Source organism: Hyposmocoma kahamanoa, unplaced genomic scaffold (assembly GCF_003589595.1).
Source record: "Hyposmocoma kahamanoa isolate Upper Pololo Valley unplaced genomic scaffold, ASM358959v1 93, whole genome shotgun sequence".
In the NCBI taxonomy this organism is placed as follows: domain Eukaryota; kingdom Metazoa; phylum Arthropoda; class Insecta; order Lepidoptera; family Cosmopterigidae; genus Hyposmocoma; species Hyposmocoma kahamanoa.
In genome coordinates this window covers 13,278,309-13,297,300 of record NW_020654810.1, presented here as the reverse complement: position 1 = coordinate 13,297,300, position 18,992 = coordinate 13,278,309, and the positions used below count along the sequence as shown (strand labels likewise).

General features: G+C 34.8%; 2 protein-coding genes across 2 annotated transcripts in view; both read left to right on the top strand.

Moving 5' to 3' along the window:
* Positions 1-18,992, top strand: part of LOC113237552 (leucine-rich repeat-containing protein let-4-like) — a 215,356-nt gene that overhangs the window by 86,585 nt on the left and 109,779 nt on the right. The window lies entirely within an intron of this gene.
* On the top strand, positions 1,198-15,607 carry LOC113237042 (uncharacterized protein K02A2.6-like). Its single transcript, XM_026473284.1, has 6 exons — positions 1,198-1,218; positions 1,968-4,638; positions 4,720-5,786; positions 6,378-6,591; positions 6,685-6,919; positions 15,489-15,607. Exons 2-6 carry the CDS (start codon positions 1,981-1,983, stop codon positions 15,605-15,607), a joined length of 4,293 nt encoding a protein of 1,430 aa, XP_026329069.1. The 5' UTR covers positions 1,198-1,218; positions 1,968-1,980.

Genomic DNA, 18,992 nt, shown 5'->3' with positions numbered 1-18,992 from the left:
CTACGTTTGGTAGGTATACTTTATTTCATTCCTACATTTTAAGGGTATCTAACTATCTTTTCAACACATTTGCTCGTAACGGGCTTCTTATTGTATCGCTTTTAGGCTCATAAACCTAGCTATTGAACACGCGTTTGTAATTATATTACAAAACGTGTGTGTAATAAGACTAATAAGTATAGGCTTAACCGGATTAAGATGTATCTCACAACAAGGCCTATGTATTAAAACTATGCATTCTTAAATTATCCGGGTTATGTCTTTGAAATTAACTTGGTCTATTAAAAAAACAGCTCTAACCTACATATTATAAGATTCAAATTACAATGACAGTAATCCCAAACAAACAGGGTCACAGTTTTTTTTTTAATTTCTGTTTAATACGGTTGTTGTGTCGATTCGCTCTGGACCTTTTGGAGGGAAAAGTGTCGTTTTTATTTTGACTTTCAATTATTTTGTGAAATCTAGTTTAAAGTGGAATAGGATAGTGCTATTGTGCCTTAATCGAAGATTAAAACGCGAAATTATACGAATCTCGAAATAAAATACCCGTATCGGCCCGTTTTAAGAAATCCCGAGTCAATCCAAGCACGCCGCCTCAAATTGCCTATCCTCTTTGTGGCGGCCATATTTACAGAAACATATTAAAACTTCATGTTTAGGCTGATGGCTTTGCCAAAGCCTTAATAAATTAAAAAAAAAAATTTTAATACGGTTGTGTAGTCTTACCTTACAAATAATATTTTTATTAATAAATTTATATTTCTTATTTGATGTGATAAATATAGAAAAACATACACAATATACACCTATAAAACTTTAATTGAATAAAATTACTTATTTTGGATAATATTTTACACGAATTTGAGTGAAATAAGGACATATTTATATTATTTCGCATTGGCTGTTTAGGAATTTCACCTAAGTCTCATTATTGCCGAAGCACCTGCGCGCGCATATCCGCGCCGCGGCGCCAGGCGCAGAAAAAATAACTGCGCGCCAATTTCCATTGATACTGTAATATATGGTTAATAAATGTAACACCTACTGGCGAGGCGTGCCGCGGTGGGGGCACAGCAAGCTGGCTGTGTGTCCCGCACTCTCCGTACGACCGCCGAGCGAGCGGGTGTGTTATTGAACTACATATATATATTGTTTCATTTGTACCTAAAACGGACCTGTACAAGTGGCGACCCTGCCAGTGACTGGAAGCTTGAGGTATGTACCATGAAACAACCTATTATGAGGTAATAAATCACAATGGCTGTATCTGATTTCCTTGTATCGCTGTGGCATGACGATGCATTTTTCCCTTCAAAGTATATTGTTACAAAATTTTGCTAAGGAAAAAAAAAAAAAGTCGAAACAATGTGTTTTAAAATTTTGCCTATCAACGTTCACACATTCATAAACAAAAGTGTCTACCTACATGCCATGCCACGGTTGTTTACAATTCGCATCGAAATCTTAAATGTCTTGTGATTAATACCTACAATGTACTAATGTTACATAAACAAAAGTCAAGCGTACCTCAGTAAATTGTTGTAAGGAATAAACCTACTAGAATGATTGAAATTTATTTGACTTTGTTTATTACTTACTTTTGAGGTATACGCGAAATGTTAGAGGTAGTTTGATAAACCAAATGGTACCTAAATGATGTAAAAATGCTATAATCAGCTGCATAGATTAAGAGGTAGTTCGGTGAAAACCGCAACGGTACCTACAAATAAAAAATAAACAGGTAGTTCGGTGAAAACCGGAACGGTACCTACAAATAAAATAAACAGGTAGTCCCGTGAAAACCGGAACGGTACCTACAAATAAAATAAACAGGTAGTTCGGTGAAAACCGGAACGGTACCTACACAAAAAAAAAAAAAAAAAAAAAATAATAATAATAATAATAAACAGGTAGTTCGGTGAAAATGCGAACGGTACCTATAAAAAGTAAATTCGTTTTCACAGGCAGCCCCATAAGATGTCGCAAATACCCCCATTGGAGTTCTTGGACTGTGAGGGTGAACCGGCTTCCGTTGGGTTACGCTGGGAAAAGTGGAAACGAGCACTAGAATTATATTTGACCGCGACAAATGTTACTAAGCCGGAGGCGAAAAGGGCAACGCTCTTACATATGGGTGGATTGGCCCTACAAGAAATTTATTACAATATTCCAGGGGCACACGTAGAAAGTACTGATGGAAAGGACGACATTTACGTTGTTGCAATAAATAAATTAGACAAATACTTTGCCCCGAAACAAAGTCGCATCTACGAACGTCACCTATTTAGGCTCATCAAACAGGAAAATGGTGAAAAATTTGATAAGTTTCTTGTCAGGCTTAGGCACCAGTGTGCTAAATGTAAATTCACTGCTCCCGAGGAGAACATGATGGATCAAATCACAGAAAAGTGTGAGTCGGTTGAGTTAAGGAAAAAAATTCTTACTTTTGGTGATGATGTCACGCTCGACAAAATTATTTTTGAAGCAAATGCTTTAGAAACCGTTCACCGCCAACTAAGTAACTTCGATTCACTTGGGTCTCATAAAGATTTGTCTATTAATCGAATAGAAGCTACAAAAAGAAAATTAAACATTGTTCCTTGTTCGCGTTGCACTGGAAATCACACAAGCGATAGTAAATGTTGTCCAGCGAAAGACAAAAAATGTCTTAAGTGTGGATTTACGGGACATTTTCGTAAATGTTGTAGAACCAGAGCCAGCAAACGTAAACTTGATGACATCTCGCCTAAACCTGTTAGTGCATCTAAAAAACCCAAAACTAAATTGGCTGAAGAAGTTGATTACATATTCCATTTCGATGATGACGATTTTATAACATGCGTATTAGGAAACGTCAAATTAGATATGCTCATTGATTCAGGCAGCAAATGTAATGTTATAACTGATCAAACTTGGGAGATTCTTAAGAACAGTGGAGTACGAGTCGAGAATCAAGTAAAAAATCCGGAGAAAACATTTATGGCCTACGGAAGTCAAAAACCTTTAACAGTTCTAGGATCTTTTGATTCTTCCATAGTGGTTGGCAACGGATTTAGAGTGGAAAAAGCAACGTTCTATGTTGTAAAAAACGGAACTAAATGTTTACTCGGGAAAGACACTGCAACTAAACTGGGTGTGCTAAAAGTAGGACTAGGAGTAAATGCACTCGATGGTACGTTCCCAAAATTTAAAAATGTTAAAATTCATATACCTATAGATGAATCCGTCAAACCGATTTCTCAACCTTGCCGAAGAGTTCCTATCCCTTTAGAGACTAAAATAAATAAAAAAATTCAGGAATTAATTGATACAGATATAATAGAACCTGTTAATGGTCCGTCTGATTGGGTTTCTCCTTTAGTACCCGTTCTCAAAGGGGATGGGGATATTAGAATTTGTGTAGATATGAGACAAGCCAATAAAGCCATTATAAGAGAAAAGTATCCCTTGCCAACTATGGAACAACTAATTCCCAAGTTTAGAAATGCGAAGATTTTCTCAAAATTAGACCTAAAAAACTCATTTCATCAGGTTGAATTAAGTGAAGACAGCAGGCACATTACAACTTTCATTAGTAGCCACGGATTGTTTAGATACAAACGCCTTATGTTTGGCATCTCATGTGCACCTGAATGCTTTCAAAAACAACTAGAAAGAATTCTATTGCCTTGCGAAGGTGTAGTTAACTTCATCGACGATATTGTCGTTTTTGGCGTCAACGAGGCTGAACATGACGTTAGATTAAATAAAACCCTACAAGTCTTGAAGGAAAACGGAGTTCTTCTTAATGATGCCAAGTGTGCCTTAAGAGTAAAACAAATAGAATTTTTAGGACATCAATTGTCAGGCAATGGCATAAAGCCTCTTGACAAATACGTTAAAACAATCCAGTCATTTAGAGAACCCACTGTTATTGAAGAGGTTCAGAGTTTCTTAGGACTAGTGAACTATGTAGGTAAGTGGATTCCTAATCTAGCGACATGGACTGAACCTTTACGCGAATTGTTGAGATTGAAATTAGGCAAGGGGACTGATATTACTTCACACTGGCATAAAAAACAAGCAGAGGCATTTATTGGGTTAAAACAGGCTATGACTCAAATCACAACCTTAGGCTACTATGATCCACAAGACAGAACTCAAGTTTTTGCAGACGCTAGTCCGGTAGGGTTAGGGGCCGTACTCGTACAGCATGGTGCTAGCGGGTCACGTATAATTGCATACGGAAATAAAAGTCTCACGGACCGAGAAAAGCGTTACTGCCAGACTGAGAAAGAGGCTCTTGCATTAGTCTGGGCTGTCGAACATTTCGATATGTATTTGTTTGGGAAGGATAGTTTTGAACTCTGTAGCGACCATAAGCCGCTAGAAGTAATATTTGGGCCAAAATCTAAACCGTGTGCAAGAATCGAGCGCTGGGTATTACGCCTACAATCATATAATTTTAAGATTGTATATGTTCCTGGCAAGAAAAATATTGCTGATTCATTATCACGGTTAAGTACTAGTCAGTGTCTACCACGTCCCTTCGATGACGACAATTACGTCAATTTAGTTGTCACTCAGTCTTGTCCTACGGCAATCACACTGAGTGAATTGAGACAAATTTGCAAAAAAGACCATGATATAGAATTAGTAAAAAATGGTATATATAATAATAGCTGGGATCAAAGTATAAATAATTTCAAAATTTTCGAACATGAACTTTGTTTTCAGGACGATTTACTTTTACGCGGAAATAAAATTGTAATTCCCTTGGAGCTTAGATCAAAAGTATTAGCAGCTGCTCACGAAGGGCACCCTGGCATCGTAGCAATGAAAACTCGCCTACGGTCTAAAGTATGGTGGCCCAAAATCGATAAAGATGCAGAAAGCTACGTTCGGGCCTGTAAAGGCTGTACTCTGGTTTCCGCCCCAAATCCCCCTAATCCAATGCGCAGACGGGAAATTCCAGCCCAGCCGTGGATTGACGTGGCTATCGATTTTCTTGGGCCATTGCCTAGTGGACATTACCTTTTTGTAGTCGTAGACTATTTCAGTCGTTATAAGGAAATAAAAATTACTAAAACTATCGATGCTACACACACTATTAACATTCTGAAAGAAATATTTTCCCGATTAGGAGCACCTGTTAGTATTACTGCCGATAACGGCCGACAGTTTACAAGTGCAGAATTCGAAAAATTTTGTAACGAATTTGGCATACGGTTGTTCCATAGCATTCCCTACTGGCCTCAACAAAACGGCGAGGTTGAGAGACAGAACCGAGACATCTTAAAAAGATTACGGATTAGCCAAAGTTTAAAATCTAATTGGCAAGATGACCTGCTTAAATATCTGACTATGTATAACAGCACTCCCCATTCCGTCACAGGTAAAACTCCATCAGAACTATTTTTCAGGCGTCAATTTAGAGACAAATTACCCTCGTTAGTGGACTTGGAGTATGGAGATGTAGACTCAGAGACGAAGGACAGAGACACAGAAATAAAAATGAAAGGGAAGGAATATGCGGATAGAAAAAGACATGCAGCTGAGTCTACCATTGAAATAGGAGAGAAAGTTTACGTGAAGAATATGACAAAAGAGAATAAACTGTCCACCACGTTTAATGACGCACCACATACGGTAATTAATAAGAATGGGAATGATGTAGAAGTGGAAAATGATAGTAATGGCCAGCGTCTACGTAGAAATATAGTACACCTAAAACGAGTTGAAGGAAATTGGACAGTTTGCACAGATGAAGGAAATTCTAATGATATAACAGAGAATAATGTTACGTAAGAATTAAAGTTCAACAAAGTAAGAAATTAATAGAATGTAGTAAAAGAAATTATTTGATTAACTTGCTTGCAATTTATAACTATTGTGATCATCGTAACTTCAAGTTTTGTTTTTCTTTTTTTTTTCATTTGGTAAAAGGTAGATGTAATATATGGTTAATAAATGTAACACCTACTGGCGAGGCGTGCCGCGGTGGGGGCACAGCAAGCTGGCTGTGTGTCCCGCACTCTCCGTACGACCGCCGAGCGAGCGGGTGTGTTATTGAACTACATATATATATTGTTTCATTTGTACCTAAAACGGACCTGTACAGATACGTTCGAAACATTTATATACGCTGTGTGTTAGATAATTACCTAGGTGTTTAAAATGTCCTGCTCAAGCACGGAAGAAAACATTTTGATGGATTTAACACCGCCCGAAATCCTCACAGAGGCACAAAACGCAAGTGACAGTTTATTACCTTCGAAATCCAGAGAAAAATACATGGCTGCATATGAAACTTTTATACAATGGAAAACCAACAAAAAAGCGTCTTCGTTTTCAGAAAATGTTTTTCTTGCCTATTTTAATGAACTGGCGAATAGGTTTAAGCCCAGCTCGCTCTGGTGCATTTATTCTATGTTAAAGACCACAGTAAAGAACAAGAATAACATAGACATAAAAAACTATTCAAATCTGACGGCATTTTTAAAGAGACGCTCTGATGGGTATGTTGCAAGAAAATCGAAGGTACTTTCGCCAACTGACGTCGAAAAGTTTTTAAAAGAAGCCCCCGATTATCAGTATTTAGCAACAAAGGTCAGTTGGTCGTATTAAACCTTAATTTTTTTATGTTTTCATTTTTCTTGTATTATATTTGCGAAAATACCTATATTTTTAATTTCTTTACAGGTTGCAATGATATTTGGTGTCACTGGCGCGTGTAGACGCCAAGAACTAAGCGAAGTAACGGCAAAAGACGTAGAAACTCATGGCCAAATGCTTTTGATTAAAATTAACAACACTAAAAATAAGGTACCGAGATCGTTTGCCATTCACGGTCCATTTTACGACATAGTAAAAAAGTACGAAGCGCTTAGGACAGATAAGGCAAAATCCGATCGGTTTTTTCAAAACTACCAGAAGGGTAGATGCGTGGCTCAGCCAATAGGCATTAATAAATTTGGTGCAATGCCTAAAGAAATTGCCAAGTTTTTAAATCTACCCGACCCGGATTTATACACTGGGCATAGTTTCCGAAGAACATCAGCTACATTGCTAGCTGACTCGGGAGCTGATTTGCTTACTTTAAAGCGTCATGGTGGCTGGCGATCTAGCACAGTTGCTGAGTCTTATGTTGAAGATTCAGTTCGAAATAAGTCCAACATATGTACTCAAATAACCCACGCTATAAATCTGGAGCCCCAGGTTAAGAAGATGTGTCCTGAACCGCAGCCATCCACCTCCCGTGATACAAGTTATTTGTTACCTAGGTTGTCTATTTCTGAGTCTTTAAATGAACCACCACCACTTTCATCCATATTTGTACACAATGAACCCGTATCACCGACTTTTACGCAAGAAGACAATAATGAAATAGTAACAAATAATATCACACAGACGGTTCAAATGCCTAACAAAACTGCACGTTACCATTTTGAAAATTGTACATTTAACAATTGTTTTAATAATTAAATTTAAATAACTACATTTTTGATAAAATCAAGATACAATGACTTTGATAGGCTTTGGAGACTCTTAATTAATTGCTATTGATAGATATAGTATAGAATAGAATAATATTATTTACATTAACGTGAGCTTAATATAGTATTCAGTGTATCTGTATAATTAATGCCAAATAAAGCTATTTTTCATTTCCATTTTACTCAAGTTTGTTTCATTTTCCTCGCAAATGTGTTGAAAAACGTCGTATGAAACACGTGTGCTTTGATCATTACACTCTCGGCTTTCTTATCGCGCTCGCCTGCGGCTCGCGCGAGTAATAACGCCTCGTGTGTAATGACCAACTTAGCACACTTGTATCATAATGTACTATTAATATGTGAAAGTACAATTCATACTTTAATGATTAATAATTGCAAATAGGTATGTATATACTTGTGTACACTACTTCAAATCATTTTACTAAAATCTATTTTACGAAATTACTAATTACTATTAATAAAATTATTTTTATAAGATGCAGACATTGACTTAAATGTTCACAATTACTTTAAGTGCTTAATAAAAATTGCAAAAATATTTTTTTTTTCAGATAAATTATCTGAAATATTGATGATCTAGTGGTTTATTCCTCAGGTTCAGATCTACAATCGACTGTAAATAAATTAAATCTTGCTTTAAGCAAATTAAATAATTATTTTAAGTACTTAAACTTAGATATTAGTGCTGATAACACCAAAATAGTTATTTTTAATGGAGTGGGCATTAAACGAAAACACTACAAAATCTCTAATCTCTCTCAAATGTTTTTCAACAATTCTGAGTTATGTTTTGCTTACTCCGTAAGATTTTTAGGTGTCACTTTTATGAAAAACGTGTTGTGGAACAAATATGTCGAGCACATTACCCTACGAGCTTCAAAGGGATTAAAATTTTTAAAATAATTATCATCAACGTACTGGGGTTCAGATCCTAAAATACTATTGAATTTATACAAGTCTTTAACCACTTTCTTCCTCAGGCAATTCGAATACGGTTTCCTTTGCTTTGCATTAAATGATGAGTTGATCCAAAAATTAGATATTTTCCAGAATCATAGCTTAAGAGCTAATACAGGCGCTTTCAGAACAACCCCAATTAACTCCTTGCAGGTGGAATGTAATGTTCCCCCTTTAATTCCTTCTCCACTCAAGTTCGTTAAATTCAAATCTCCTTTAAAAAAAATGTATAATTTATTTAATTCCTTTTCCTTCAGTGATCTTTCTTCTGTCCTATTCATTCTTCATGACTTTTCATACATTAATGAAATAAAACTGCGCAATACTTTACACATAAATGAACAGAACTGGACTTGTTTTAATGGAAGCTACGAAAGCAAATATACTACCATCCCTATTCACATTGATACAAACTTGAAAAAGGAAGAAATATATCAGAAAATTTTCACTTTTGAAGATCTGATACCAGTTTACACGGATGGTTCAAAGTCGGTCTCTACTTGTTCATTTGCTTTTTATGTACCACATTTTAAATTCGGTTATGGACAAAAGTTAACAGAATATTTTAGTATCTTCTCTGCAGAATCTCTGATTATTCTTACAGTCCTTCAGTTTATAAATCAAATCAAACACACTAACAGGTGGCTAATTGTGACGGATAGTATGAGCGTCTTAAAATCTCTACAAATCACAAATTTGAACAGCAAAGTTAATTACATTATTTATGACATTAAAGAAATGTGGTTGCAACTACGTAATTACAATGTGCACGTGGAACTTATGGACACCGGCTCAATTTTTAGTTACTATTTCTATTATTATAATTGAATGCTTTCTTTTTATCTCCATAGAAATTTCAAAACTCGAATATAGTGATGTTCATTTACGATGACTGATGTTTATAGACAATAAATGTTTACTGAAATGTTTGAATTTCTTACTATGATCTTTGTAATTAAAGTCCCTAAAATATCGAAGCGGAAAGCATTCACGTTAAATTGATTTATTTTATTTTATTATCATTATTATTACTAAACCTTTTACTTCGAGAAACTTTAACACAACTCAAATTTCGGACAACCGTTTCAATTTCATGTCAATTTGTATGTTGTTTTAGATAATTTATATATTTAAACTCCATTATACTCATAGATTAAACGTAGAGTATTTTTAATTTTTAAGTATTTCCAATTAATTCAAAATAAAAGAAGGTTGGATTGAAGCCGCAGGAAAATCGAAAGATTGGTTTTCTTATTACTATTTCTTACTGTTTAAATTTCCATAGCAAATACATTTAAAAAATAAATAAAATAAAATCGGCTTTATTTTACAAAATTGCATAAATCCTTCATAAAAAAAACAACATAACTTAATTTATTAAATTTTAACGAATTTTATTTTTAACGAACTTAATTTGGTTATTAAGTTCGTTGGTTCGAGTTTACTCTTGACAGTGATAGCTTCACCAACCCGTGATAACGTATAATGGAAAACTGACACTGGCGACGATTGCCATATTTTTTATATGATTCGTAAAAAAATGACACCGGCCCAAGCCTAGTGGCCGCCATTAAGAAAATATTAATAATTTATATTAATATATTAATTTAATAATACACCTGTACCAGTGTAGGTATAGTATGAAAAATGGAATATTTTTTAAATATTAAAAACGGCCACATTGTTTCTAACTGTAGATTAGGTAGGACCACATCCCTCGTTGAGTAGCGTCAGTTTAAGATTAATAAGGTTAACAATTCACGGAGCCGTTTCCATCCACGCCTGCCGGTGTTGCGAGACAGCGGTTTTATTTCAATATTCACGACCCAGCAAATTTGTGCGGGCACGTAGCCGTCGCGGTTGCGGGTACGAAACCGTTGCGATTGCGGAACGCACCGCGAAGTTAGTGGGAGTTAATCGCAAGTGGCGCGGTTAATAGAGAACTCGTTGAGCCTGAACCGACCGTCAAATAAATGTCTATTCTATTCTATTCTATTCTATTCAAAGTGCGCTGGCGACGATGGCCGTCAAGCGCGCAGGTGATCACGTCCTGTGCGATTCTACTAGTACCCCGCCGCGGCAACCGCGAGCAACCGTCAGCACTACAGGCATAAAACGCGCCGTGAAATGTGCTACTAATTTTACATACTTAACTATTACATTGTACAGATGCCGCGGTCCTGAGGGTGAAAACCGCTCAGTGAGTTCATAGTGTAACGAAAAATTAGTTCAGCGCCATCTAACGTGCAATAGTTAGCTATTATATGCTAGTAGCATTTTTATTAAAACGCTAACTGATGGTGAATGGCTGAACCAGGATGACAAAATAATGAAATATTGTAATATAACTCTTATTCAAGTAACTGTAAGTTCAATTTTGTTAAATTTTAAAATTGTGTTACGTCGTTTTCACGTTTTAAGCCCTACCCAATCAAAATCTTTAAGTTATTGTAGCAGATAATAGAGCGTAAAGTTTGAATTGCACACAAGCTAAAAAGTGGCGACATCAGTACCCGATCTTACATAGCGTCATTACATATCTCCCCTTTTTATATCAATATCTACCAATATCTATGGTACCGAGCCACCTGTCAGTTTGCCGCATGGCCTAGAAATTCCATGGAACATACTTATCTTGTCACCTGTCAACTTTTGCTGCTATTGTTATTCGGTAGGACCTCTGAAAATTGAGTTACTAAAAGAGGAAGAGCATTCCGAGTAAACGACTGTCGCCAGTGTCAATTTTCCATTATACGTTACCACGGGTTGGTGAAGCTGTCACTGTCAAGAGTAAACTCGAACCATCAACGAATTTAATAAATTAAATTGTGTTGTTTTTTATGAAGGATTTATGTAATTTTCTATAATTGTTTCTAATTTATTTTGCATGCACAAGTAAAATAAAGCTGATATTATTTTATTTATTTTTTAAATGTATTTGCTATGGAAATTGAAACAAAGTCAGAAATAGTAATAAGAAAACCAATCTTTCGATTTTCCTGCAGCTTCAACCCAACCTTTTTTTATTTTGATCTCATTGGAATAACTTAAAAATTAAAAATACTCTACGTTTAATCTACGAGTATAATGGAATTTAAATATCTAAAACACATAAATTTGTCTTCAAGCAACAGCAACATCCAAATTGACATGAAATTGAAACGGTTATTATTATGTGGTTGTTGTTGAAATTTGAGTTGTGTTAAAGTTACTCGAAATAAAAGGTTTAGTAATAATAATGATAATAAAATAAAAGAAATCAATTTAACGTGAATTCTTTTCGTTTCGATATTTTAGGGGCTTTAATTACAAAGATCATAGTAAAAAATTCAAACATTTCAGTAAACATTTATTGTCGATAAACATAAATAAATCGTAAATATATACATACGTAAATATATAAATACATCGTAAATAAACATCACTATATTTGAGTCTACAAATTTCTATGGAGACAAAAAGAAAACATTGAATAATAATAGAAATAGTAACTAAAAATGCAAATAACCGGTTGAATGTTATCTCACTGGTTTAAAAATTTTTGTTTTCACTCCAATTTTTACAAGGTGTATCGCTACAACTTGGCATTTTCACGTTTTACGAGAGATCTTGTATGAACAACGATCGCCATGTCACTGTGGCGATGTTTGTAGGCGTGTCACCTCGATATGGTCAAAATGACCATATCGAGGCGACACGAACCGCGGCCCCATACTATATCTCCCCTTTTTTTTCTATATATATGCTCGGTACCCACGAATGGCATAACGCCGCAAAGAGCTATGCAGAATTATTCATGAAATAACTCAGTAAACCTTTCTTTTCTGCTTTTATCGGTGCAATGCTCTATGAAATATACGCAATGCATCAAACACACTCACTAGGGCATTTGTTTCTGTATGCTGAATATGTATTAATTTTTAAATTTGTAGTACATTACTTATATTTATGACATATAATTTACATATAAAAGGTTCCTGGCATTTTGTACTGCAGTAAAATTATTGCGATGGCTCCAACGAATACGGAAGCGACTTATTGTGCCCTGTCATTTTTCTTTGTAGTGAACCATTTCGATCGCTTTGTTGCCTGCGTTGGCACAAAGAACACTCTCAAAGGGTTTAAATTATTTGTTGACGAAGTAAAATGTACGTGGATATAAATGGATTAGCTTAGCAGCTAGGAAACTTTTCTATTGCAGAAGTTTTTAGTCTGTACGGTTTATATTAATTTGCAAAGTTTCTCGGGATTACTGTTTAATGTTTGCGTTGTTACATTTCTATTACACTGATTGTAAAATAAAATTGAATACTGATTGATTTAAATTGACTAATAAGTACATTTTTAATATTAATTAACCTTACGACTTACTTTTAAATCAGTGTTATTAGCGTTGAGTAAGGTACAAGTCCAAAGTCTTGAAAATTGCATGCCCTGTGACAGGCAATACAATGCCTGACTAGATTCCATGATGCTACATATTTACGAGTTTCTATTTAGAAAGCAGAACAAGATAGCTCCTTAGTCTCGTAATTGAATTACAGTAACGAAGTCACGTTGCTTGAACGTTTACCCAATCTGTATTAAGCGATACTTGTGTGGTATAGCATACAACGAGTTGCAAAATGTTCAGTCTGGCCGTAAATTGACGCTTTTAGTCATAGCACCGAGAAAAGGCCTACGGACTGGTAGCTTCGCGCAAAACGTATATAGCGTAAATTGGAATTTTAATGACATAAGATATTTAAATTATTCACTTTTGTGACTACAGTAAAAAATAGGTTTCGATTTAGGTTTGCATTAATATTAAACATAACTTGTTGATTATTTTACTATATCAGTCAGTCGTGACCATGGAACCTGAGAAGAATCTGAAACGTTGGTTTGTTTAAAAAAAAACCAATATACGCTACTTATAGATTTTAAGGTTTTCGTGGTTAATCACTAAATGATTATCACTAAATACAGATTGCATACCACGACATGATTTTTATCTTCTCGATATTTCAGAACGATTACGCACTTCATGGTCACGGTTTGACTGACCAGAGCGGCAGATGACAGCTTTAAGAACAGACATGTCTGTCTACTCTCTTTCTTCGCTGTAGACGACTACCTTCATCTCGATTACTTGTGGCGTTATTTTCTTATTTTCGGAAAAACCACGCTCACTGTATTCACACGGGAAACTGAAGTCGAAATATTTTTGTTTCTATTATTGCACTAAGAACCGAATTCCACGCACTAGATAGTTTAAATCCATCTTCACGGTTAAACGTTTAGTACTTTGTGCTCTCGATGGCTTCTCGTATACTCAACTTAGGTCCGAAAAAATAGTTTCATTTTCAATGTGCAACAATCACCAAAACCTAAGAACTTGATGAATATCTCTGCAATCAAAAATATACGTAATAAATTAATATAAGATTTACATTCTCACGCAGATCACCAAACAACAATACGGAACAACAAGAAAACTACCTGTTATATTAAATAAAGGTTACTTTGGCTAAATTAACTAACTTTAAATATAAACACTTCCGCAACCGACACGGTACGGTTCACCACCATTCTCGTCTCGCTCAGACCTAAACGTTGCTAATTTCTCTGAAACTATAATTGGGTACTTCTCGACTTACAGTGCACACATTTTGAATGTACATTTTAAGGGTGGAATTTACTTAATTATTAATAGAATACTAAACACTGGTTTCGTATGTGGTATTTTGTCCGAGCTTAGGGATTTGCTAAGTTACATTACAATATCTGTACTATAATTATTCATAATATTGTGTTAAGTATTTAATAATCTGTAGGAAAAAAATGTTGAACTGGGTTGATATGTGTATTAGTTCATTTCTTTTTTAACATCGGGCTGCAGCAGACTATCAGCGGCTCGCGGCGCTGAGAAACGCTCCGCCATTGTGCTGAACTATATACCTTTTTATCTCCCACTACTATTATGTGTTGCTAAAGTCTGTACAAAGTAGTTTATTTATTTATTGATGTGTTGAAATAAATAAACGATTTTATAATTATTTATAAATAATATAAAAAGTTAATTTTTGGCAAGCCAATAGTTATCACACAGACTACATAAATACTAGTGTGTTATCATGTTATGTATGTGCACTCTTTCCGATTAGTGCGTAGTCCTTATAAATTGATCACAAATATGAAACACTAAAATAATCGGCAAATAAATTCGTATTACGAGACCTAATAGAATGTTTCCAATTTAGAAAACTCGGAACGCGACGGCAGGTTTGAATGAATTTTGTAAAGGGTCGTTAAATGCGAGCTTGTTGCTTTGCGACATCGGAAAGTAGATATATTCCCAAGTGATCCGTCTCAGAAGTCAGAAATGTTTTTGCAAAGAAATTTGAGCTTAATTTTTAATAACATACAAAATACAAATACAAAATACAAAATTATTTATTTCTTCCTGGTACCACGATTTCGTTTAATCATGACAAACGATCCTTTTATGGGGAACTGTATATGTTTTTACAATATGATTCCGGAGCATATAATTAGATAAGATTATCATTTCCTCAATTTAAAAACTACATTAAAATTTTAATTCAAATGTCATATTACAAAATTGAAGATTATGTGACAGACTAGGCAGGGAAATATGACATGGCTCCAGGTTGCACATAAATTAGCTTCAAAGTGAATTCATAGCATTTAAGTTTTCAAAAGTAACGTTTTGAAGTGTATAATTTACTCTACCTAAGCTATGGAATATGATTGTTTGACTTACATTATAAACTTAAATTAAACAACTAATTGTGTGTATGTGTGTGTGTGTGTGTGTGTGTGTGTGTGTGTGTGTGTATGTGTGTGTGTATGTGTGTGTGTGTGTGAGTGAGTGTGTGTGTGTGTGTGTGTGTGTGTGTGTGTGTGTGTGTGTGTGGGGCTGTGTGTATGCGTGTATGTGCATTCGCGCGAGTTAAGCTCTTTCGGAGAGCTTACATAAAAAAATATTTTTTTTATAAAAGAAAAGTTTATTTTAATTCACAATTTTAGTACAGTCAAGATGCATCAATGCTCCGGCGCAGAGCGCGTTATCGGACAGGAAATGCAACCTCATGTTTGGACTCTATGGCATCGAGGCGTTGATGCAGGCCAGGTTTACTAAGAACTAGCTAAAGTTTACATAACACCTCCCCACTGGAACAGAGGTTTTTTTCTTCAGCTTAGCTGAAGAGAGACCGAGGAATAGCTTCGTTTTGGGCCGCTTCAGGATTTCTGGTTTCTACATTTTCAATATTACGTTTAGTTATATTCCATTTTTTCCATTTGGCATAAAGTACATATAGAGCCGTTAAAATAGAAATGATGTACAGCGATGTAGTCCAGTATAAATGAGGCTGGAGGTTCCAGGTTTCTAATTTTACAGCGTGTTGCTCTCGTTCTAAAAATCCAAGAGTATTATGGAGTTGTTTCAAATTTACATTATCAATTTTCAGTCGTTGTAGCGGATCCTTAATTTTCGCTTTATCGTAGCAAACAATTTAATAGGTTTTCGGTTGAAGACATTATGCAAATTTATGAATTTCAGCTTTTCATTGGATGCACTACAATTCTCTGGAAGCCGGAGTAAGTATACACCTTTTATTTGTAAGTATTCGTCTTGAACGCACTGTATGCGTAGTTTTGTAGAGTTATGACTAAAAATAATGTAATATTCGTTATTAATCATTTCAAATATCTCTTGTTCAATGTTGATTTGGTGATATTGGCATTGCGACGTTAGTTTCTGGGTGGTTATATATATATATATATTATATGTTTTGCTTTTTGCAGAAGGATATTACGCTTTGGCAGTAGTGGATGTTTTCGACTCTATTGCATGGAATGTCTAAATACTGGTACGCATTTTTGTTCATAACTAAGTAGGATTTATTAGGAATTAGAATGGTACTATTAAAAGTAGGGATAGGGAACAAATAATAATATGTGAATATATTCTTAAAATATTTCGTTATATAGATTCGTTAAAATATTGGTACTTTAATGACAAATACTAACTTATTATCGCTAAAGTAAGAGCTTACATCTAGGAAGTTACAAAATAGACGAGATTCTTTCACATCGGAGGTAATAAATTGATCAGGCATGTAATAATTATTAAGTTCTGATATAAAATATTCTACATTTGAAAACGTTATGAGATTACGGTACGCTGTATGTTTTATTGACAGAGAAATGGCAGTTTCCAGCTTGGATCAGGTGTCAAAAATAATTTGTATGTTTATTTCTAATAATTTGTAAGAGCTGTCTAATTTAACAAAATCAATAAATGTTTGTTCTGAAACATTTGTGTATCTAATAAGTTCAGAGATTTTCAGGATAATTTATTTTGATTACGTACAATGGTCGATATGGTACTATTAAAGTTTTCCAGAAATAGTTTGTTTAGGGTTATTGCTTGATTAACGTCATGAGCAAGATTGTTCTGATTTCTCTGTAGTATACTTATGGCAGTATTGTACCTCAGTGCGTCATTTTGGTCTAAGTTTCCAGTAATACTATGAATCAAAGTACCTAGGCCATCTATAAGAGCTCTTCTAAATCTAGTTTTACTTAGAGAATTATACTTATCTAAAATACTATCTAACCTATCCGTAATATACTCTTGCAGAGACAAAAATCTAAATTTATAATTTTTACTTAAATCGTGAACTAAAACGTCAAGAGTAAAAATTTGACTTTGAATGGTTTTTATATGATCTTTTATAGAATCTAAATCCATAAAATGTAAAAAAAACATGATCACACTGTCGAATTTTTGATAGTCCTAACTTGAATGGCAATATTCCGGGGCTATTTGTCATTGGCATTAGTTTGGCTTTCTCGGCTCGTGCCGGGTAGCTCACCATCGTCCTGTAACAAAGAATGTTGCATTTTCAGGGGTCTCCTTATGTTTCGTTTATGGTATTTTTATTCTCTGATGTCTGCTACCTTTATTCCTAAATCTCGGGCAGTTGTTCTAGTTATATAACGAGGTTGATCTTTGTGACGAGCAGCAAGGGGATTAGTTGGATAAATTGCAAGGCCCTCCTCATAATCAAGAGGTGCTTCCAATTTTTCATTGCGTTTGTTTATGGTAGCCATTTGTTTCGAATTTAAAAGTTCGTTAATTTTTGCGTACATATCGACGGTTATTTCTTTATGTTTGTTTATATAATTTTGAAGATATTGTTTCTCAAGTTGGAGATCGAATGGATCTCTGTTATCTAAATGGCCGTTAATAATTTCAATTGGTTTTTTATCTGTTGCAGAATGTATTGAATTATTATAAGCTAGCACGGCAAACAGCATTACTTCGATAATTGGGGACTGTTTGTGCTTTTGTTGGATTAAAGGAATATGTTCTAAAATCGTCCGTTGGATCTCCGTTGGATTGCGGATTATTGACACTGGTAAAATGTAGGTTTATTTTATGTAAGGCAGCAAATTCTTTACGAGGAAGATTTTTAAATTCCGTACCTTGATCGGCGGTAATATTCAAAGGTAAGCCATGATGTGTCATCCAAATTGTAAGTGCCTTAATGACGCTTACTCCTGACATGCTCTCAAGGGGGTATGCTTGTGCATATTCCGAGAACTTGTCTATTATTGTCAGAAATTTTTGACCTTTGATTTGAAAAGTGTCTATATGAATAATTTCTAATGGCTTTGTAGGGATTGGAATAAACTGGAGACTTTGTTTATTAGGATGTCTTTCGTACTTATTAGTCTGGCAAGAAGAACAGTTGTTTATAATTTCTGTTACAGTGTTAGGAATATTTGGCCAATAGTAATTACGCCTTAACTGTTTTTCAGTTTCCACTATACCTCTATGATTCGACTTTCCTTCATGATAAGCTTTTGCTAGACGATATTGTTCGTCTTTGTCAGTAATGTCTTTTAGATTTTGTTTACAAAACACTAAGTCGAAAGCAGAATTTTTGAAAAATGTTTGTAGAGCTTTAGTTAGATCAGGTAAGTATTTGAAGTCTGAAAGCCAAACGCCGTGTTGAATATCGGGTCGTATGAAATGTTTGAATAAATCAATTGTATCCTCAGTGAAATTGTTCAAGCCTATTTGAGCCATGATACGGTTTTTACCAGGAAATATTTCTTTTATTTTTACTTTAGATGGTGAGTGTAAAACAATTTGTATGAAGATTTTATTTTTATGAGTGTTTACAGATTTTTCGACAATAGGAATTTCTAGAATGGGTTGTTCTTGATTAGTATGAACTGTATCCTCCTGTAACTGATCTAATTCCAAATTATCTAAATCGGGTATTTCGGAAACATTTCCAATAAGTGATAAAATGTCATCAAGCATTTCGGAAACGGACTTATTACCGTCAGTGTGTGTTGTCTCATTATTGTTAATTGCAACCCTGGATAATGCATTTGCATTTGTGTTGGATGTACCTTTTTTATATACAACCTTGTAGTCGTATTCTGCAAGTTTAAGCTTCCACCTTGTAAGACGAGAGTTGGGTTCTTTTAAATTAACTAGCCAACGAAGGG

Coding starts and splice junctions, on each gene's coding strand:
- LOC113237042 (XM_026473284.1), top strand. CDS start 1,981: ATGTCGCAAATACCCCCATTGGAGTTCTTGGACTGTGAGGGTGAACCG. Junction 5,787..6,377: donor ATAACAGAGAATAATGTTAC/GTAAGAATTAAA, acceptor ACTGGCGAATAG/GTTTAAGCCCAGCTCGCTCT. Junction 6,920..15,488: donor TTTTCAAAACTACCAGAAGG/GTAGATGCGTGG, acceptor TCACAATTTTAG/TACAGTCAAGATGCATCAAT.